At 42.0% G+C, this 23635-nt stretch overlaps 1 protein-coding gene across 3 annotated transcripts in view; it reads left to right on the forward strand.

Moving 5' to 3' along the window:
• Window positions 1–23635, forward strand: part of dock1 (dedicator of cytokinesis 1) — a 472808-nt gene that overhangs the window by 117614 nt on the left and 331559 nt on the right. For all 3 annotated transcript variants that reach the window (XM_068002361.1, XM_068002362.1, XM_068002363.1), the window contains 6 exons: window positions 2001–2125; window positions 2486–2584; window positions 2687–2759; window positions 10526–10629; window positions 10773–10956; window positions 19344–19441. In XM_068002361.1, coding sequence (XP_067858462.1) covers window positions 2001–2125; window positions 2486–2584; window positions 2687–2759; window positions 10526–10629; window positions 10773–10956; window positions 19344–19441 — 683 coding nt within the window. The remainder of the gene's footprint in view (window positions 1–2000; window positions 2126–2485; window positions 2585–2686; window positions 2760–10525; window positions 10630–10772; window positions 10957–19343; window positions 19442–23635) is intronic.

A 23635-nucleotide genomic window follows, 5' to 3' on the forward strand; every position in this document is an offset into this window, starting at 1 on the left:
ACACTGATTGAAACCATTTTCTCCCTACTGTACATGATTCCAGCGTTCGTTATCTGTGCCTGCGCTAACTCCTATACCAAGATGGTGTCCAGCGCACGCCACACTGGAAACGTGCGTGTGCATCCAAGACGCCATCTTGGATGTCGGAGAGGCTGTGTAGCGCCGAAACAACGGGCACTACATGGCCCAATTTAGCGCCCAGTCTCTTTGATAGTTGCAGACCAACACTTTCATTTGAACAGTTCACACTAATACAAATGTGGTTGTTGGACTTTGTGGATTTCAATAATTGTGAAACAAATTTTAAAAAATCAGGAACATAACTGAGCAAATCAGAATGTATGTTTGTGTTTTAATTGTGTAGCTTGACTCCTTCCTCAAACAATTGCCTGGAAACAACCGAACAGTAGTCATTGCAACATTAAGGCTGGGATGTGTTATCTGAGCGCAGTTGATTTTTGACTCCTTTTGTACTATGACTGAATCGAAGAAGCCAACACAACAAAATGCTTCACCTTTGTTGTGGGATGTGCAGGGGTTTCCGAAAGAAACTCTTCCCTTCTCCTACCATCGGGTGAAGAAGTTAGTTTGTGGACTTTCTGCTGCTCAGCATCTGTTGACATTAAGGATCTTGTATAGATAGGACCTATTGTCTCAAAGGAGAGCCATATATGATTAAGCAATCTGAAAACCACCTGCTGATTGCATATTGAGGGCTGGCCTAGTGGCCCAGGTTTCCCAGGCATTGGTAATATCTGACCTCCTCATATCCAAGCGCATTGCCTGCTGATACCAAGACTGCATTACAACTTGTTGGGTTACAGTATTGCAAAAATGTCTGTCTTGCAATTGTTGCTAGGGCAAGATCATGCTTTCTGCTCATTGAGAGTTTATGTTTCTGCACTCCACATTTATTATCAACAGGAATGGTGTTTGAAGAATTCTGTGATATCCAGGTTTGACCTGGCTGATGCAACCATTTATTCATCAGGGTATGGGATTTGAGTATTAATGACCTGTACTTTATGGTGAACTGACTTTATTTTGTTTGGCATACAGATTAAGGGGGTCGGTAACCAGAGGTCATAGATTTAAAATAATTGGCAAAAAAATAGAGGGGAAATTAGGAGAAATGTTTTCACACAGAGGGTTGTTAAGATCTGGAACCCACTACCTGAAAGGGTGGTGAAATCAGATTCCATAGGAACTTTCAAAAGGCCATTGGACATGTACTTGAAGAGGAATAATTTGCAGGATTATGGGGAAAAAGCTGGGGTGTGGTACTAAATTGGACAACTCTTTCAAAGAGCTGGCACAGGCACAATGGGCCAAATGGCGGCCTCCTGTGCTGCAAGATTCTATGATTCTATGAACAGTCTCTTCTCGGATTATATCCATCATCATGTGAAAAATTGTTTGAATTTCAATTGTCTCAGGAAGTTGAGGTGGTGAGGTTTTACCTGCTGCCTCAGATTTCTTCAGTTGAAAGAAACTGTTGCTTGTTTAATGTAAACAGAACTATAGCTTTCTGTGAATAACTCTTATCACTGGATAAGGACCAGAAAATTGTGTAGTGGAACGTATATCCTGTGTTATACCCTGGGAGCATAGGGTCTTCCAAAGGGAGCCAGACCCCACTACTTGTGCCATTGTGTGACAGGTGCGATCTTCTCTTTATTTTGAAAAGTTCAACCTGTACATGAAAAGCTGCTACTTGGCGTTTCCTCAATCCTCTTTGTAACCAAATGGTGCTTGGAGCTATTTTTGAGGTTTTAATGCCACTTCTTCTGTTCAGACGATTAAAAGTGGGTGGGGCTTTATTTACTTCCCATTGTGTGGTGATGGCAATTCCTATTTGCATGTGAAATTGAACTATCATGCTTCTAAATGGTAATGTAAAATTCCTTGAGCTAATACAGGAAAATAACTTTTGGTTTTATTTACAATGATATTAAAAACATGATTTGCTCAAGAATGTTTATCCTTATTTCCTCATCAAGGTGATGTTCGTAATGACATCTATGTTACACTAGTGCTAGGGGAATTTGACAAAGGCAACAAAACAACTTCCAAAAATGTGGAGGTCACAATGATGGTATATGATGAAGAAGGCAAGCGTTTGGAGGTATGACAACTGTGGATGATTCAACTGTGGGGCTGAACTGGAGTTGGGCTGATATGTATGGAACTCTTAAAATTTTCCAGAATTTAATCTTGTGCTGTGTTTTTCTCTTTTAACAATAATTGTTGTTTTGACTGTGTTTTTGTGTGAATAATGTCCTGAACATTTTTTTTTATTTGTTCATGATGTGGGCATCGCTGGCAAGGCCAGCATTTATCAGATGATGCTGAGCAAGAATTTTATGCAAATTGTCGAAGTCTTGCATAAATTTTGTCTTGAATGTTCTTCAGTAACTTTTCAATTCTTAAAATGTTTTATTATGTTTCTAAAACTGTACTGATATTTGCCTCTTGTTTTTAAAAGAATGTAATTTTTCCTGGTGCGGGAGATGAAGGTATCTCTGATTATAAATCTGTTATTTACTATCAAGTGAAGCAGCCCCGTTGGTTTGAGACGGTAAAGGTATGTCTTATGTTATGAGCTGGACATGCAAAGTTAAAATAAGCCTATGAGCAATCCTATTTGTAAGCCTTAGCTTGAGTATATAATGGTCTTATTTTGTAGGTGGCAATCCCTATTGAAGATGTAAATCGTAGTCATTTAAGGTTCACATTCCGACATCGATCATCTCAGGATTGTAAGTACTTCAACTGATTTTTGTTTTATATAATGTACTAAATAGTGAAGTTGTTCTTCATGTTTTAGTTTATTGCTGTTGATGTAAAACCTGCCCTGTAAGTAGAATAAAAACCTTTTACAGGCTTGTATTTTTAAAATTGTGATGCCACTACTATGATTTGGATTTTCTTCTCATATTTTTATTTGCAAAAGTCAGCTTCCATTGGCGAGTCCATGCTTCTTATGATCAGAAACTTGACATTGTGCATTAGTATCTAGGATATAGTATGCTCAAGGTGAACAATTAATACTTTTAATGTTGGTATATAGATTTGAAATGGTATGTGTTGCCCCCATAACTCCTGATGTCTCCAAGATTGGCAGAAAATAACATGCTAACAGATCATATGGTTCATGCTGAAAATTCACTAATTAATGTTTATAAGGAGACAGAAATAGCACAAATGTAAATTAATGCACTAGCAGATTTAGAAAGTAACAATACTTCACTTAACTTAACAGTTATCTGTTCCGAAATAAATGTTGACAGACTCTAACAGCACTCTGCAGTAAATATTTGTTATTTAGACCACACATATTTGATGAAAAGCTTTTGTGTGTAAGAAGCATGACAGAGTTTGGTATAGCATCTGGCCTGTATAGCGATACAGCGAGAAAGGAACTGGCAAGTAAGGACTTGTGCTCCAGAACTAGCTGCTCCTCTAACCAAGCTGTTCCAGTACAGCTACAACACTGGCATCTACCTGACAATGTGGAAAATTGCCCAGGTATGTCCTGACCACAAAAAGCAGGACAAATCCAATCCAGCCAATTACCGCCCCATCAGTCTACTCTCAATCATCAGCAAAGTGATGGAAGGTGTCGTCGATAGTGCTATCAAGCAGCACTTACTCACCAAAAACCTGCTCACCGATGCTCAGTTTGGGTTCTGCCAGGACCATTTGGCTCCAGATCTCATTACAGCCTTGGTCCAAACATGGACAAAAGAGCTGTATTCCAGAGGTGAAGTGAGAGTGACTGCCCTTGACTTCAAGGCAGCATTTGATTGAGTGTGGCACCAAGGAGCCCTAGTAAAATTGAAGTCAATGGGAATCAGGGGGAAAACTATTCACTGGCTGGAGTCATACCTAGCACAAAGGAAGATGATAGTTGGAGGCCAATCATCTCAGCCCCAGGACATTGTTGCAGGAATTCCTCAGGGCAGTGTCCTAAGCCCAACCATCTTCAGCTGCTTCATCAATGACCCTCCCTCCATCATAAGGTCAGAAATGAGGATGTTCGCTGATGATTGCACAGTGTTCAGTTGCATACCCCTCAGATAATGAAGCAGTCCGTGCACACATGCTGCAAGACCTGGACAACATCCAGGCTTGGGCTGATAAGTGGCAAGTAACATTTGCGCCAGTTAAGTGCCAGGCAATGACCATCTCCAACAAGAGAGAATCTAACCACCTCCCCTTGACATTCAACGGCATTACCATCGCCAAATCCCCCACCATCAACATCCTGGGGGTCACCATTGACCAGAAACTTAACAGGACCAGTCACATAAATACTGTGGCTACAAGAGCAGATCAGAAGCTGGAAATTCTGTGGCGAGAGACTCCCCAAAGCCTTCCTATCATCTACAAGGCACAAGTCAGGAGTGTGATGGAATAGTCTCCACTTGCCTGGATGAGTGCAGCTCCAACAACACTCAAGACGTTCGACACCATCCAGGACAAAGCAGCCCGCTTGATTGGCACCCCATCCACCACCCTAAACATTCACTCCCTTCAGTACTGGCGCACCCTGGCTGCAGTGTGTACCATCTACAGGATGCACTGCAGCAACTCGCCAAGACTTCTTCGACAGCACCTCCCAAACCCGTGACAAGGACAGCAGGCACATGGGAACAATACCACCTGCACGTTCCCCTCCAAATCACACACCATCCTGACTTGGAAATATATCGCCGTTCCTTCATCGTCGCTGGGTCAAATTCCTGGAACTCTCTACCTAACAGCACTGTGGGAGAACCTTCACCACATGGACTGCAGCGGTTCAAGAAGGCGGCTCACTACCACCTTCTCAAGGGCAATTAGGGATGGGCAATAAAAGCTGGCCTTGCCAGCGACGCCCACATCCCATGAACGAATAAAAAAAGCAAGGACTCTAGTCTCAGTTGTATATGTATATATATATATATATATATATATAGATCTATCTTTTGATGCAGGTTGGGACGAAAGGAAGATTAAGAAAAAGTTATCAAAACTGTCAATTAAAAGAGTTCAAAGGCTGTCTTTCAGGTTTTCTGATTGAATTTTCATACCTGTAGAACAAAACACATGGGTGAAAGTCTCCCCTCCCCTGCCTCTGCCTCCCTTGATGTTCTCCAATGCAGATAATATTGTCAGGAATCTTACAACACCAGGTTATAGTCCAACAGTTTTATTTGAAAATCACAAGCTTTCAGAGGCTTTCTTCTTCATCAGGTGAAGTGTGGGATTCCCTGAAGGTTACCACATTTATAGTCAGAGAACAATACCTGGTGATTACAGATGTTCTCCGCAGCCTTCAACATGTCATCGATGACGACGAACACCTCGCTAAGGCCATCCCCACACCTCCACTACTCGCCTTCAAACAGCCACCCAACCTCAAACAGACCATCGTTTGCAGCAAATTACTCAGCTTTCAGGAGAACAACGTCCACGACACCACACAACCCTGCCACGGCAATCTCTGCAAGACATGCCAGATCATCGACACAGATACCACCATCACACGAGAGGACACCACCCACCAGGTACATGGTTCATACTCCTGTGACTCGGCCAACGTTGTCTACCTCATACGTTGCAGGAAAGGATGCCCCAGAGCATGGTACATTGGCGAGACCATGCAGACACTGCAACAACAGATGAACGGGCACCGCGCAACAATCGCCAGACAGGAGGGTTCCCTCCCAGTCGGGGAACACTTCAGCAGTCAAGGACATTCAGCCACCGATCTTCGGGTAAGCGTTCTCCAAGGCGGCCTTCGAGACACACGACAACGCAAAATCGTCGAGCAGAAATTGATAGCCAAGTTCCGCACCCATGAGTACGGCCTCAACCGGGATCTTGGGTTCATGTCACGCTACACGTAACCCCACCAGCGAAAAAAAGTTATCTGTTTTTAATACAACGGGTCATTCTCTCTCTTTCTCTTCCTTTCAGATGTTTCTCTCACACTCTCTGTCTTTTGTTCTGGCCGTTTGTATATTCGGTGGTCCTGTATGTAACATCTCTCTGTCTGAACACTTTGATTGCCTTGACAACGGGCAGTTGGAAAGATTATCTGTAATCACCAGGTATTGTTCTCTGACTATAAATGCGGTAACCTTCAGGGAATCCTACACTTCACCTGATGAAGGAGAAAGCCTCCGAAAGCTTGTGATTTTCAAATAAAACTGTTGGACTATAACCTGGTGTTGTAAGATTCCTTACATTTGTCAACCCCAGTCCATCACCAGCATCTCCACATCATGGATAATATTGTCTGCAGTCAGACAGCAGGCAATTGATAGCCCAGTGATCAATGTTAATTATTTATATCGCCTGGAAATACTTTACAACTACTATTATTTCTTAAGCAATGTGACAAACTTTGTCCTATTACATATATGTTTGCTTAAGAAATCAAACAATTTTGACTTGATGTGGACTGCCTGCTTTCCTTTTGACATCCCTTTGGGTGTATTGCCCACAACTCTCCCAAAAGTAGAAGACTATTTTAAAATTGTTACACACTGGCAAACTACAAATTCCAAATGCAAAAAAAATAACATATTATTCTGATCTGAAACAGGATAGTTCTCCAATCAGTCATAAGTCATTTTGCTCAATAGAAATACTTTTACAACAATTGAATATGAAATTGTTATACAACAAGCATTTGGTTTGAATAGCCATAGTGGGACTATGGCTTACAAACACCTGGGGCTTGATTTTCGCACCCCCGAGCGGGTGCGTTCGTGAGGGGGGGGGGCTCTGAAAATTTGGGATTCCCGGGGTGGGTCTGGAGCCCGGCTCCAACCCGCCCACTTCCGGGTTCCCCAGTGACGCGCTGACATGCGCGCGCGGCCCCCGCATGTGGGACTCCCGCTAGCAATTAAAGCTGGCGGGATCCCACTTAAAGTAATTAACTAGGTACTTCAGGTCGTTTACAGACCTGATTGACCTGATATTTTAGGAGGGGTGCGATTTTCAAGTCTACTGGGACTGTTTCCCATACTGGGGGAAACACTCCCAGTTGAAATGGACGTGTTGCAGCCATCAGCCTGTGGCAGCTGCAAAGGTCCATTTGACAGGTAGGGAGGGGGGAGACGAGACCCTCACTCATTGCAGGAGGCCACTCTGTCACTTTGGACAAAGTTTGGCCTCCACCACCCTCCTCCTAACAATAAAATTCACCAACTTGCACACTTACCCCGGTGTCCAGACAGATTTACCTCCCTTGTGGACCCCCTCAAACGTACATCTTCCGGATGGGGGCCGCCGTAGCTGCAGTCATGACGTCCTCGGAGGACGAACAGCATCACCAGCCTCGCCGGCCACGCCGTCCACCTCTGACACGTGGAGCTCCACAACACAGTGCTGTGACACATCCACCTGCACAGCAGGAGGGAGGGCAACGGCAGAGAGAGATGCGTCGCAGAAGGCACTACCCTTGCCACAGGGTCTACACACCGAGGCTCAGCTTCCTGGACATCTCTGAGCAGCAGTGCACATGTAGGCTATGAGTCACTCGACATGTAGTCGTGGACATCTGCAGCCTCCTTCATGCCGAGCTGCTCCCGGCTGGCCCAAGAACCATCTTCTTATCTTTCACTGTCAAAGTCACCACTGCCCTCTACAACTTCTCCTTCGCAGCCTTCCAGGGTGCCACCGGGGACATCGCTGACGTCTCTCAGTCGTCTGCACAAAAGAGCCCTGCAAATACACCTACACCCACTCTGCAGTGACACAATGGGTGGCATGAGTTGTGGGTCTTCATTGTGATCCTCAGGAAAGGGCATTATTGCACAAACCAGACAAGATTCGCAAAGACATGGCAGTAGTGGTGACAATATAATATGTAATGTGAGTTGATCAGAAATTAAATATAAGTAAAAACCATGACAAACCCTCAAACACCCTTGTGCGTCCCTTTCATGCTCACGACACGTTTGTCTTACGCTTCCTACTACACATATGTGATGCATGCCCTGTGGCTGCAGCACTGGTAGTGGCAGGTTGAATGAGGCTGACCGTGAAAGAGATGCATGAGAGGGTGAGTATGAGATAGAGCCATGAGATTGTATGAGGATTGGGTAGAGTGGTAGTGATGGGATGAGTACTGGCGAGGTGAGTAAGTGCAGGTAAGATGAGGATGAGCTTTGAGTAGGTGTGAGGAGTGATATGATAGAGTAGTGTTGGCAGTGCAGAAGGAGATGTGGGGTGGGGGCGGTGATTTGGCAGACAGAGTGTAGGGGAATTTGTAAGTGTACTCACTTCGACTGATCTTCTTAGGTCATTGAAGCGCCTCCTGCACTGTATGCAGGTGCACGATATGTTGGTGGTGCTGGTGACCTCCTCTGCCACCTCGAGCCAGGCCTTCTTGGTGGCGGAGGCAGGCCACTTCCTCCCGCCCGCCAGGGGGGAGATCTCTGCCCTCCCCCCTCCTCCTCACCCCATCCAATAAGACCTGGAGTGAGGCATCATTAAACCTGGGAGCAGCCTTCCCCCTGGGCTGCTCCATACTGTAATTTTGCCTATTTTCTGCAGCATCAGTCAGTGGAGGACTGCCCCTTTAAATAGGGCTCCTCCAGCTGACAGCCTATGCTGCGCATGCGCAGTCCGCCTGCTGTGCAGCTTTCTAGTGCGAAACCCGGAAGCAAAGGTAAGTACCTTCAATCAAGCTGCGATTCCGTGCGGAGCACCCCGGTTTCACTGGGCGCATTACCCACGCGCCCAGTCAACCCCCCGCTGCCAACCCACCGCCCTCCTAATATCGGGCCCCTGGAAACTGTTGGATGGGGAGGACCAGAAAGTGATTTCAGGAAGTTGCTGAATTTCTGCTTGCTCCACGATTCGCTCTCCTCTCATCTCATCACCTAGTTGCCTGCCAGTGGGGTGCAAAATGGGCAAGAGCTTTATTTCCAATTCTAATGCAAGGCAAATCAAGTACTAATGGAGAATACAGTGAAATTTCTGTTTCCTTCCACAGCACAAGCAGTGCACTTAGATCACCCATTACACATGGGCATTAGAAGCTAAACAGGTTCTCGTCTGTTGGAAAAGGATCCTCATGAACGGCAACAGCAGCATGACAGTGCTACCCAACCTCACCACACCACTGGATTTGCCAAAGTACCTTAGGCACAATGCTGCACCCTCTGAAAAGAAATTGTTTTACTGAATCAATTTGTAGCTGGTCAGGGATCACCATCATCATATATTTAATGGACATTTCCCTGGCAGCAGTCATGATACATTCACTTTAAGGCAGTAGTCTGTGCCAATCACATTTTGAAGACAAAAGCACGTCAGAGACTAAGGCTGCCCTCATAAACCCTGGCAAATGACTATGGCTTAAGAGGATAGTCTTGCACCCATGGACAGAAACCGATCACAGATATAAAGAAGCCCTTGCAGCCCAAGATAATTATAGAGCATCATTGGCATCCTGAAACACTGGTATTTGACAGACCATGTTATTGTCTCCATGATCATCATCATCATCTGCTGCTTTCCACCACTTTGTGATACAAAGAACCCTAATCATGGAAGAGGAGGAGGAGGCTAATGTGCAAGCTTGGCCAGAGCAAGACACAGATGGTGACCAAGAGCATATCGCTGCAGAAGCACCAATGCAGCCAGGAAAGTTGATGCACCACACACTCATCTGCAAGAAATGTCTCTGAACTGCGCCTTTAAGGACCCCTGATCTCTCATGGCACCTTTTGCAAAACTGGCTTCTGTATTTCCTCAACGGGCGTCAGTCCCCTACCTTTTCTGTGCTGCTGCCTTCTTCTACACAATCAAAGAAACTCTTTCGATAAAGTTCAAACACCGTGCAACCAATTCATTCACCTGCTTTATGTTATGTGTCTGATAACAGTGTCATTTGCCACGGTATTAACCCTTAGTACTGGTGTGTTGTGTGCAACTTCTAACTCCTAACCTGTAACTTCTTAGTGATTTCTCAGTGAAAGACGTAAGTCTGGAGGCTGGCTGCTGGCTTTCAGTGGGAGCTGATTGGAAATCAGATGGCCCCGTACTAGCACCGACAATTTCCTGAGATGATCATGTGTTCACTACTGCTGTGCTTTGCTTGTCGTGTTCACTTTCTGGAACATATTGCTTGAAAGCCAGGATCTCTACTATTTGATGATGGTTCTGAATAAATTTCAAATATATATTCAAGATAATAACAGTAGAAACTCTATTTGCTTTTTCCAAAAGAAGAAAAATGTTGCCTTTGGGATTAGGGAGATTCCTCCATCAAATGCAGATCACATTTTCTCTGTGTTTTAAATAGGCAGTTGGTTACCACTTTTTCTGTGGCACTAACCAATACTAAGGCCTGTGCTTAGCACATGGAAGTTCTTTCTTTAGTTATAAAATTTATATTGTGTTCGGTGAACGTAGGCACGGGCGTTAACAGTTTACTTTTTGTTTAGAAAGGTATTTACTTTTGACAAGTTTGACATGTAACAGGGATAATTTAAAACTCAATGTTTCCTTCTTTGTTTAGCTAAAGACAAATCTGAGAAGATATTTGCATTGGCATTTGTGAAGCTAATGAGGTATGATGGAACAACACTAAGAGATGGAGAACATGACCTAATTGTATACAAGGTATGTTGGTTTATAATGGTTTATCTACACACGTTGGCACCACTGAAGAAGCTTAAACATTGGCTAATGTTATAGTAGTTGTGCTTTTAATATGTATGTTGAAATATAATACATTATGGATTTAACGTTTTTTTTCTGAACAGTGGGATGCCAAAAAGTTGGAAGATGCATCATTATACTTAAATTTGCCAGCAACTAAACCGGCGCTTGAGGAGAAAGGCTACACAATGACTGGGAAAAATATGCACAGTTTTGGAAACTTTGCCATCAGCAAGGACTCATTTCAGATTTCCACTTTGGTCTGTTCGACAAAACTCACACAGAATGGTAAGATTTTGGAGGAGAAAAAATTTGCTGTTGAGTGTTAACTGTGCCGTTCAGTTTAGGAAGTGGTGATTTAAAAATTTATCATTTATTGTTAGTTTTCAGCATTGTGACTTTCTTCCACAAACATATTTTTTAACAGCTAAAACTGTCAGTTTTCTTGCCTCGAGATTTTTCTACAAAAATAAATCTTTGAGATTATTGAGGAATGTTATGCATGTGGAAATGCACAGAACCCAAGATTATTACTATTTTAACCTTTTTTAAACTGCACTGAGATTGGAGACATATTTCCAGGCCCCTGTTGGTGCTTTTCTGGTTTGATTTAATTTTCTCTGACTAAAGCATTCAATTTTATGATTTTAGTACAGAAAAAAATGTTTGTTACCAGGGGTTCAACAATAACCCACAAACTATTTGAAAACTAATAGAATTTTTCTATCAAAATCAGAAAAAAAAATCAATTTGCATGAGAATTATACGAATCAAGAAATGCTGTATAATTGGGCAGCATGTTGACACTCCACTGTACTGTACCATAGAATGATAAAATGAGCTTTGTGCAAACAATTCACCACATGCTGAGTTCATAATCTTAACAATGTTGTTTGGAAGCACTGAGTGGAGGCAGTAGGTGCTTTTCCACAGAGATGGAAGAAAAATTGAAATGGCAGTTATCAGATGCTGTCAATCGCTTTGTAGAAGCTGCCTATAGAACAGTGCTGATGGAGCACTTTCATCTTTTTGACTTGGCTGGGGAAGGTAAATGATATGGGGATGTTCAGTTTTAAAAAAAAGTACTTTACTGACAATTTGCCAGCTAGAAATTGAAAATTTTCAGCCTCTTCTAGTTATCTGAATGCTTGACTATTTTTCAACTCCCTGTAAGAGTAATAAATAATATAATTTGTTTGTGAGACGTGTTTTGAAAGCTTTAAAGGAATTCACTTCTCAGAGGGTTAATATTAAGTGGAAAGAATTAGTTGTTGTGCTGAAGTGCAAAGTATTTATATTCAAAAAGCCAACTCATTTACCAAAATATCCTATGGTTACATTTAGATGTTGATAAACCGTTTTATTGCTAATTTGTAACAGATGTCTCTGCTCTCTGACATAAATTATTGGAACAGGTGATGTTGATTGGCATCCTGCAATGAGTGAGGGTCTCCCCCCCCGCCCCCACCCCCCACCCCCCACCTGTCAAATGGACCTTTGCAGCTGCCACAGGCTGATAGCTGCAACACATCCATCTCAACTTGGAGTGTTTCCCCCAGTACGGGAAACAGTCCCAGTTGTTTCTAAAATCCCACCCTTCCTGACATATTCCCTTAATCAGGTCTGTTAACGACCTGAAATAGCACAATAAATACTGTCACGTGGCACCCCACCGGCTTTAATTGCCTGCGGGAGTCCCACATGCGGGGGCTGCGTGCGCACGTCAGCGCGTCTGTGGGGAACCCGGAAGTGGGCGGGTTGGAGCCGGGCTCCTGACCCGCTCCGGGATGCCCCGATTTTCGGAGCCCCCCTGCCAGGAACGCACCCGATAGCGGGTGCTAATATTGGGCCCCATATGTTTACTTCTTCTGTACGTGTCAGTAGGTAATTCAGTTTGTTGTGGTCCTGAGACTTTGCTGTGGAGTCTTAGATCAATCTCCCTCAATACAGTACCCATTTGGGGCATTGAACTTTTGCCTTCTCCCATTGACTTGTTAGGTGATATTGCCCTTAAATATCTAGCTACCTGCCAGAGGATAGATTCTGGTCATAAGTGTGCACACTGCTGATCTACATAACACGTGTTTTTTTGTTTCATCAAGGGAAACAAAATGCATTTTCTTTTTGGGCATCCAGTGTCTGCCTCAAGCACTCCAAGTTAGTCATAGCTTTGTATCGTCAGCAAACTTGGATACATTACACTCAATCCCTTCATCTAAGCCGTTAATATAGTTGTAAATAGCTGAGGCTCAAGCACTGATCCTTGTGGCGCCCCACTAGTTGTAGCCTGCCAACCTGAAAATGACCCTTTTATCCCTCCTCTCAGTTTTCTGTCTGGTAACCAATCCTCCATCCATGCTAATATATTACCCCCAATCCCTTATGAGCCCTTATCTTGTGTAACAACCTTTTATGTGGCACCTTATCGAATGCCTTTTGAAAATCCAAATATACTACATCCATTGGTTCCCCTTTATCTACCCTGCTAGTTACATCCTCAAAAAACTCTAATAGACTTTATAGAACAAGAGGATCTTATTTTCTTGGCTAAGGTAACATATTGCTTAAGACCTCTCATCTGTCCCAACCCTTGACAAAAACAGGCCATCTCCAAAAAACTGCAAAGTCTCTTATCATGCCACTGTAGTCTCAGCGTAGGGTGTTATGTTATAGTGCAAAAATTATGTTTTATTCATCAGTGATGAACACAGTGACATTCTGTTGACTTGGTTAATTTTATTTTAGTTGATGGTGAGTGCCAAAATATTAATCGTATTCTAGAGAGGAGATGGCTGCATAATTTAATAGGGCCGTTTCTTTCCACATGCCTGAAAACAAACTCAGTCATTGCTACACAAAATGATAATGACCCAAAAACTCATACACAATGTGTTCCTCACAAAAGAATATCACTCAGCTTCCCATGGGAAACAGTTACTAAAACTGTCCAAATAAAAAAATTCTATCAAATTCCGTTATTGTATAATATTATTAAAACAGTGTTTGTAGATCCACAACTGTACAAACTTTATCAATATAAATCTACAGCCATACAAAGCTTAAGGTAATGATGGCAGATTTTTAATTCACCTTAGTGCCGCCCCTCCCCCGCTTCAATTTTCTCTCCTTACCTCTGGAAGGTAGCAACTCGCACTGGGGTACAGTTCCATAGGCACCACCAGTCCTCTTGTACGTTTCCCAAGTGACCATTTTTTACATTTCAGCCTGGACAGCGGACTGGTAGTCTTGCTAGGGGTGGTCTCTTTTCCAAAATGCATTGGTTTGGCAGCTTGCTTGTCCAGGTTTGCAGTTAAATCAATGGATTCAACTTTCGCGGCTCTTATCCGCAATGTGCAGCTGAGCGGGGCCACGGAAACGGCTTCATCTGTGCCTCTCGCTCGCACTCGTTCCCTATTAGCCACATGCACCCTCACTGGCAGCTGTGTTGGGAGGGGGGAGGAGAGCTGCCATAACATCGCCAACCACCCCAGTATCTCTCCCGCTGTCGCTTGCGGCAAAGTAGACAAAAAACACACAGAGCAGGCTTTGAATAAAATTAAACATGCAAAAGCAAATTTGAAGGTAAAATTGCACTAAGCAAACAGCTATCTAGCCCATCCTCTTCGCGGCCCCCTGGTAACCTTGTCGTGCCCCCTAGTTTTGGAATCTCTGTCATTCAGGATCCGAGGATGTATCCTGTTAGACCCTAGTGCTTTGTCTTCCTCTTCTCTCAAGGGTCCCACCTCACTTTTAACAATTTTCTTTTTACTGATATATTTGTAAAATACCTTACTGTTCCTCTTGATGTTTTTAAAAAAAAATTCCTTATACTCCCTCTTAGCTTTCCTTTTCCCACTCATCCTCTTTTCTTATATTCTCCTTTGTTTTTCTTATTATTATTCTTGCAGTCCTCATAGTCCTCTTCAATTTTAATTGGTTTCTAACGTCTTTGTTTATCCATGACATACTAAAACCACTAGTGGTTTCCTTTTTTAGTGGAACATATTTATTCTGTACCTTTGCATTCTCTCTTTTTTAAAAAAAAAACTACTGTTGCTCTACAGTCCTGTGAGCTAATTTTCTCCTTCCATCTCAGCTAGCTCACTCCTCATATTTTTAAAATCTGCCTGAATCCAATCTGGTGTTCTAGTTTTTGTACTGACTTTCCCTTTCTAGTTGGATCTTAAGCCTTAACATACTTTGATCACTGTTCCCAAGGTGCTCACCCACATTTAGATCATCTACCTGATCTATTTCATTACTCATAACCGAATCTATTGCCCTTGTAGGCCTACTAACGTACTGCTTGAGGAAAAAGTTCTGTACACATTTTAGGAATATCGATAGACTGGAAAAGATTGTGCCAGGGGAGGGAGAGCAACCTTTTATCGTGGTCCAAGTGGGATCCAATGATGTAGGTAAAGACAGGCCTGAAGTCCTGCAAGATGAATTTAGGAGTTTAGGAGACAAGCCTAGGAGCAGGACTTCACGCTGGTAATCTCAGGATTACTTTTCCAGCCATGCGCTAGAATGGGGAAGAGAGGAAAATTAGGGAAATCAATGCATGGCTAAATGTGTAGTGTCAGGAAGAGAGATTCCACTTTGGGCATAGATATCTGTTCTGGGACAGATAGGAGCTGTTCCGTAACAATGGGCTACATCTGACAGGCAGGGTGTTTATGGACTGGCAAAATCGTTAAAGAAGGAATGGTGAGTTTTTTAAACTAAGAAGGGGGTGGGGAGCTGAGAAAATAAAAACAACCAGAATCAACTAATAGAGAAGGGAGAAATAGATGAGGATAATTATCATAGAATGGTTACAGCACAGAAGGAGGCTATTCGGTCCATCGAGCCTGTGATGGAATTATGCAGAAAATAATTTAGCAAGTGGGGCGTGGAGCAGAGGAATAAGTCAAATGGACTAGTTACAAATGGGGACAAGACAAAAAAAAAATCATGAGAAAAGGAGTAGTATTCTAAAAAGCATAATAAGGTTAAAATGCATATATTGTAATGCAGAGGGTGTGGGAAATAAACTGGGGGAATTGGAAACAGTTATTTTACAGGAAGATCTAGAATTATTAGCATTAACGGAAATCTGGCTGCAAACTGGACAAGAATGGAAAATAATTATATCAGGATATCATATATTTAAGAGGGATAGAAAAGATTAGAAAGGAGGGGGAACAGCAATATTGTTTTAAGAGGGAACACATGCTATAGAAAGGGTTGATGTAGATGAGGAATTGGTACAGAGTCAGTATGGTTAGATCTCAAAGATGAAAAAGGGCTTGTTACAACACAAGGGTGTTTTATATGCCTCCAAATTGTCGGAAGGAAATGGAAGTCAGATTAGAAAAATGAGGAGGAATACCAAAATTATTGTTCTGGGAGATTTTAATTATCCACTTGTCGATTGGGACAAAGATGCCTATAACAAAAGCTCCAATTAAGTTCCTTGTCAGGTGTTTACCCAGCTCCTTATTTCAAAGGAGTTAGTCAACATATGGTTTTGTTGAGTCAATTCCACTGCTTGGGTTGGAGGAGAGGGAGAATTATAGTACATTGTGTTGCTTTTCTTTTCAATTTAAAACAAGTTCAATTCTGAGTCTTTCGTTTTAACTTGTGGTCCTAAGCCTCAGAATTATCGCTACTGGGCTTAGAAACCTCTCAATGTAATGTACCTGAAGTTGAGGAAATTGCTCACAATATTGTAAATATGGGCTCACTAATAAGTTATGTCGTGTCAAAACAACATTTTTCAATTTTTAATTAAAGTTATTGAGTCATATCCCAGTGCTTAATTTGTCTTGCCAACAGGCTTACATTGAATGGGTACTTGCAATGATTGCTAGTATAATTGTCTCAGCATCCCAGGGTAGATAGGGTTTCTTTTCCTTGTTCTCTGGGATTTCTCTTCTCATCCTACTCCAACCCTAATGGTTGAACAGCCTGCCAAGATTTGTTGCCTGGGCTCACAGATGAAGTACCATTTGGATGGCACTTGTGGAATAACAAGGATACCTTCAGGAGATGAAAGAAGAAATGGAAAAAAAAACAGGTTTTTGATCTTTCAAAGTGAAAATAGACAAGTTTTCAGAATCGTGGAACATATCTTAAATTAAAATATTATCTGAGTTTAAGCTTGAAGAAAACCCACCTCCCCTCTAATTTTTACATGGCTGAGAAGTAACAAGAGTTCTGACACTCTGTTAACTTCTGCGTGGATACATGTCCGAAGTACTGATTTAAATTGAATTTGATGGTGTAATACCCGCTCTTTGCACAGTCCCTTTCTACCGTGGAAAACTTCAACGTAATCATAGAATCATAGAATAATTGCAGCACAGAAGGAGGCCATTTGGCCCTTCGAGCCCGTGCCGGCTCTTTGTAAGAGCAATCCAGTTAGTCCCATTCCCCCGCTCTTTCCCCGTAGCCCTGCAATTTTTTTCCCTTCAAGTATTTATTCAATTCCTTTCTGAAAGCCATGATTGAGTCTGCTTCCACCACCCTTTCAGGTAGCGCATTCCAGATCATAACTACTCGCTGCATAAAAAAGATTTTCTTCATGTCGCCTTTGGTTCTTTTGCCAATCACCTTATATCTGTGTTTGCAGGTTCTCAACTCTTCCACCAATGGGAACAGTTTCTCTTTGCTTTATCTAAACCCTTCATGATTTTGAACACTTCTATCAAATCTCCTCTCAACCTTCTCTGCTCTAAGGTGAACAATCCCAGCTCCTCCAGTCTATCCACGTAACTGAAGTTCCTCATCGCTGGAACCATTCTAGTAAATCTTTTCTGCACCCTCTCTAGGGCCTTCAGAACCTTCCTGAAGTGCGGTGCCCAGAATTGGACATAATACTCCAGTTGTGGCCGAACCAGCGTCTTATAAAGGTTCAACATAACTTTCTTGCTTTTGTACTCTGTGCCTCTATTTATAATGCCCAGGATCCCATATGCTTTTTTAACCGCTTTCTCAACCTGTCCTGTCACCTTCAAAGATTTGTGCACATACACCCCCAGGTCTCTCTGCACCCCCTTTAGAATTGTACCATTAAGTTTATATTGCCTCTCCTCGTTCTTCCTGCCAAAATGTATCACTTCGCACTTCTTTGCGTTAATTTTCATCTGCCATCTGTCTGCCCATTGCACCAGCCTGTCTATGTCCTCTTGAAGTCTATTACTATCCTCCACACTGTTTACTACACTTCGAAGTTTTGTGTCATCTGCAAATTTTTGAAATTGTACCCTGTACACCCAAGCCAAAGTCATTAATATACATTAAAAAATCAATGGTCCTAGTACTGACCCCGGGGGAACAGCACTGTATACCACCTTCCGAAAAACAATAATCACCACTACTCTCTGTTTCCTGTCACTTAGCCAATTTCGTATCCACGCTGCCACTGTAATGTGAGATATCTGTTTTGTGTTGGAAGCAGTGCAGTGACTCTTTTGGAGAGTTTACTTTGTTGTACCATACAATGCAAAGATTTATTTTTTCAATCTACCATTAAATGGTTTGTGAATTACAAATATGAACAATATGGCAATCTATCGTATAGATACATGAAATAAATCTGTTTACGGAATAGATTAGGATAGAAAAAGCGTTAATAAATATGTGATGGAAGAAATTGAGACTTTGGTCATCTCAGGATTGCTTCATTGTATATTAGCGAGTGGGTGGCTTTGATAGACATTGTTCTATCACTTCTGGGACCAGAGTTAAAATCAATTCAGACTAATGGATAAAGGTCTCCTCTCTCTGCTGGCCGTAATTGTGTTTTATTAAATGAGTTTGCTGATCTCAATTCAGTGTCTAGTGGGCTTACAGCACAAAACTAATTCTTAATTGGGACAAAATTAGCAATGCCACTCAGAGAATCCTCAGGAAATGGAAATTAGCAATATAAATTTTTCTTTGAACTGACACTGGAGGTCTTTACAGGTGACAGAATTCACTCCAAATCTGTTTATAAGGCCTCAGCCTGGCTTGACGCAGCTTCTGTAAAGATGGTGATGTTTCTCGCTCAACTTCTATAATGGCACTAAAGCTAAAGATCAGAACTGCTAGCACTTTTGCAATATTGCTCTAAGTACCCATTCTTTTGACACTTGTTAATCTTTCCCAGTTAAGTGTTGAACTTTGCTTTCATTAACTGAAGTAAAGATATGTTCAGAATCCTGTTTTAGCCTTTCAAACCCAAATGTCTCAAAATACTCATCATTCCAGAAGATGGTTCAAATGAAACTTTCCTTGGAAATCTAAAAAGAAACTGGACTACTTAATATCTCTGTTTTATTTCACAACAGATATATTCCTGAGCAGAAAGATCAGTTTAGCAGAAGTAGATTGAATTTTACCCACCAACTGAAGGTTATTTTGTTTTAGTGGCTTAAGTCTAGTATTCATTTAAACCCCAGCAAAAGTAAATCATTTAATTGTTCTCTGTGAAAAAACATTTGGCAATTTAAATTGCATAGATTTTTTTCTACAATGGATCATTGTGCCCAAAGCAAATTACTTGTAACAGCCACATGAAAAGTAATAAATTGAAGATGTAGCTGCATACAACTTTCTTTGTGCTATTTTATTTTTTGGGGCCAGATTGACTTTTTACTTAACATGTTGATCAATAAAGAAGTTTTATATGTCTGAACTATTTACAGTGGACCTCCTGGGACTTTTAAAATGGCGGTCGAACACAAATTTGCTACAGCAGAACTTGAGACAGCTGATGAAGGTGGATGGAGGAGAGGTTGTTAAGGTAATTAGCTTCCTTTTTCATACTGAAGTAGGAAATCTTTATATGTCCAGTTTGCAAGTTTGAAAAAGGCATGCATGAATCTGTGATAATTTAAGGTAACAGGAAGCTATTTCAAATATTTCTATGGCCATCCATTACACTTTCAGAAGGATTTTAATTAAGGTGGCAAGCTTGGCTTAGTGGTAGGACTCTCGCCTCTGTATTAGAAGGTCATGGGTTCACGCCCCACTTTAGAGATTTGAGCACATAATCCAGGCTGACACTTCAATGCAGCACAGTCAGAAGTGCCGTCTTTCGGGTGAGGCATTAAGCCGAGGCCCTTTCTGCCTTCTCAGGTGCATGTAAAAGATTCCATGGCACTATTCGAAGAAGACCAGGGGAGTTCTCCTGATGTCTTGGCCAATAGTTGTCCTTCAACCAACATCACTAAATCAGATTATTTGGTCGTGTATCTCATTGCTATTTGTGGGACGTTGCTGAGCTCAAATTGGCTGCCGCCTTTCCCTCCATTACAACAGAGACTGCACTTCAAAAAAGTACTTAATTGGTGGTACTGAGGTCATGAAAGGTGCTATATAAATGCAAGTACTTTCCTATCATTTTCCTTTACCTAATGATACACTGGAATCCTTAAAGTAATGCTATATTTTGATGAGTTGAAATTAATTGATAAAAGTAAAATATTACTTTATTAGAGATATTAGGTAGTTTTTTGTTTAAAAGGACTGCATTGAAAATTGCAACAATTTCATATCCGCCCATCTCCGGTTTTCACTGGGGCGAGCAAATAACCCACTCCCAGGAGGCGGGTTAGTCACTACTAAAACCTTTCATGGAGGCTGCGGACCTCCATTTTGAAAGGTTTTGCGATTGCAACCCCTGGGGGCCAGGATTCCTGGGCCTTCTACGTCATGCCACGTAAGAGGAGGTGAGAAGGCCCGAAACTGCTGGTAAGTGCCTTTCGGGCACAGCTTGTGGGCCCGGAGGAGTAGGAGTGCTTCCCCCAGGTCCAAAAAGCCTACCTGCAGTGACCCCCCCAATGATCATGGCCCCCTCAACGATCACGGCCAACCACCGCCCCCCCCCCCCCCCCCCCCCGATCTCCGATTCCCCCACAACGATCACGGACTACCGTGATGACTCCCGATCCCGACCCCCTCCCCCTTGGTGACTGACTCCCTAGTCCCTCCCCCCATGACCCCCATGCCCCCATGCCCATCGGTGCCCATCGGTGCCCCCCATGCCCACGCCGCCGCCCCCCCCCCCCCCCCCCCCCCATCCATACATTCTAAGACTTACCTGAACACTTACCTTTTCACGTCCTTTTCCTTGCTCTGCTCCCGTCCGACTGAGACCAGCCTGTCATTCAGGCCGGCCAATCGGACGGCAAACCGACAAAAAAAATAAAAGACATCCTTACGTCAAAATTGTAAGCTCGTCTGGGAAACCCCTACTTCCGGGTTTCCCGTCCACGATTCGACCCCCCTGCCCCCTTCCTGGCTCCGGGTCAAAATCCTGGCCAATGTATATGAATCTACAGCATGCTAAGCATCCTGAATTAATGGTGTGTGGCATAGTCTTGATGGAATAGTATAGTATTTGGGAACCGTTTTTCATGTATAACTAGCAAACCTGCCATGATATTGCTCGTGCTGAATCATGCTGTTGCAGTGGGATGCTAGGGTGTACATTTTAGTGACAGAATTTGGAAAGAAGTTTATAAGATATCTCTCCAGAGACAATGAAGCAATTGTTATAATTGGTTCCTGGGAAATATAAGTGGTTTCTTTACCCACCGTAGGCTAAAAAAACCCAATAAATCTCTGTCCTACTGTTTAAGGTGTGCACTTTTATTGCAAATACTGAGAGGCATATAAAACTTTATAAAAGAGTCCTCCTGTACCAAATATCTCTGAAACTGTACTTCACGTTACCAAAATATTGTACTTAAACATAAATGTTTAAATAAGAATTTTTATTCAGAATTACCCTTCATGCTTAAATAATGATACAGTCCCTCCAGAGCTTGCCATTTGTTTATTTGAGCAATCATTGTTTTTGATTCTGAGTATAAATATTAAAAAGGCAGCCATCGTAACAATTTGGAAATCTACAGAATATAAAGACCTTCTTCGAGTTATCCCTCACTTGTTCCCTGTTGTTCTCTGTTGTTCTCTTTCTGCTCCACCCCCCCCCCCCCCCCCCCCCCCCCCAGGAAGTGTAGATAGGGAAAGTGATTCCCAGGAAATTTTATTCCTGCTATGTCAATTTATGTAGCTTAGAAGCAGCATTGAAAATTATAAGGATTGATGTAAATGATCAAGTACTCTGGAGAGAGGTAGCTCCTGTGCTGCTGGGACAATGAATGAGTGTTTTGGAATGAGGTGGTTAAAGTTGTAAGCGTGGAATGTAAGGTTCAGTGAATAATCTCAAAATATACTTGATTTTACAGGAATTGGTCTTTATAATTTAACAATTGAGCAATCGATTCTATTCTGTCCCAGAACACAGGTTAGAAAATTGTGCTTTGACAATAGATGGCCTCCTGCTCTATCCAGTCAGGAAGTTTCTGTGTGCATTGTGTTGAAAATTTCTGGTACTGGTCTGAGTAAGCTTGTGCTGGACTTCCTGGTTATTAAGAGGGACTATTGGATTTTCTGAAAATTCTGATTCATCATTAGTCATGAATAGACATTCCATGCAAAATTTACAGAACTGCATGGTATATGGTTTATGCCTAATTACATAAGTAGTGGCCAATATCTTGTTTTGTGTGAAGGACATTCAGTTCCAAAGGTGTTGAATAGAATTCAGTGTTGTCTCAGGAGGATATACATAGCAACTGATATCTTTCTGATAAAAGGCCTGCACACCCCATCTCCCTCCTTACCTGCTTGCTTTAAGTTATTTTCTTCTGTTACCTATTCTAGGTGTTCTTTCTATTGCCTGTGTTAAAATTCCTCATATATCTTGAATATTCTCAGCGACTTTATCTGACACAGTGACACAGTATGATCCATAAATGACCTATCCGTAGCCCAGTTTTTACTCTGTGTTTAATAATTTCCTAAATGGTAATGCTGGACTATAAAGCATATATCCTGCTCTCACTCATTTCAATCATACTTTTGTCTCCTTTTCATTTATGTAATTGTCTGTCTCTTCACCATGTTCCCACGTACAGATGGTTTTCTGGAAACATTTTAATCATTATTACTGCATTTTCACTTATAGCAACCATAGGGAGCTGATTAAACTCACTTAAAAAATGCAGAAAACTTGGCTAATTTCTGAGAATTCAGTTTCATGTCTGTTTTAATAGAGGCCTTTAAAATTCTGAACAGGTTTGATAGAGTAGACTTGTGGGGGAGTCCAAAACTAGGGGTCATAAATATAAGATAGTCACTAATAAATCCAATAAGGAATTTAGGAGAAACCGCTTTACCCAGAGAATGGTTAGAATGTGGAACTTGCTACCATATGGAGTAATTGAGGCAAATAGCATAGATGCATTTAAGGGGAAACTAGATAAGTACATGAGGGAGAAAGGAATTGAAGGACATATTAATAGGGTGAGATGAAGTAGGGTGGGAGGAGGCTCGTGTGGAGCATAAAGACCGGCATAGAGCAGTTGGGCCGAATGGTCTATTTCTGTGCTGTAAGGACTATGTAATGTCAGAAATGACATCTTATCCATGTGTTTGACCACAACTCTCATTTCTCTGTTATTACTGCTTTTATTCCCCAGTAGCTTTTGAGTCATTTTCAATGGTAAAATTGGGTTTTTATATCTTCCGAAACACATTCTGCAATGAACATTTCATAGGGGTTAAGTAAAGTTTCATTTATCATTTGCTCAATCTCCACATATAATGATTAGTCCATGCCCATGCAAAGAAAGGGAAGATCATCTGGGGACAATATTCCTTCAAAAAAATGGTAGAAATTAGTTAACTGGGCTCCTCTTCTTCCCTTCATCCTCCCATTTTCTCCTGCTGTTGTATATGAGTGGTTATTCTGAAGTACTGCATTGGTTATTCTTCTTCTATTGTCAGCTTAAAGCTTGATCAATACTTATACACACAGGAACAAGGTTTTGAAAGCTATATTCTGGTGTTTCCTACACTTCAAAATATTGTAGCTGTCTAAAAGTTTTTGAGAAAAAGTTGAAATGGAATTTGAAAGTTACTGCTC

The sequence above is a fragment of the Heptranchias perlo genome, chromosome 21 (assembly GCF_035084215.1).
Source record: "Heptranchias perlo isolate sHepPer1 chromosome 21, sHepPer1.hap1, whole genome shotgun sequence".
Classification (NCBI taxonomy): Eukaryota; Metazoa; Chordata; class Chondrichthyes; order Hexanchiformes; family Hexanchidae; genus Heptranchias; species Heptranchias perlo.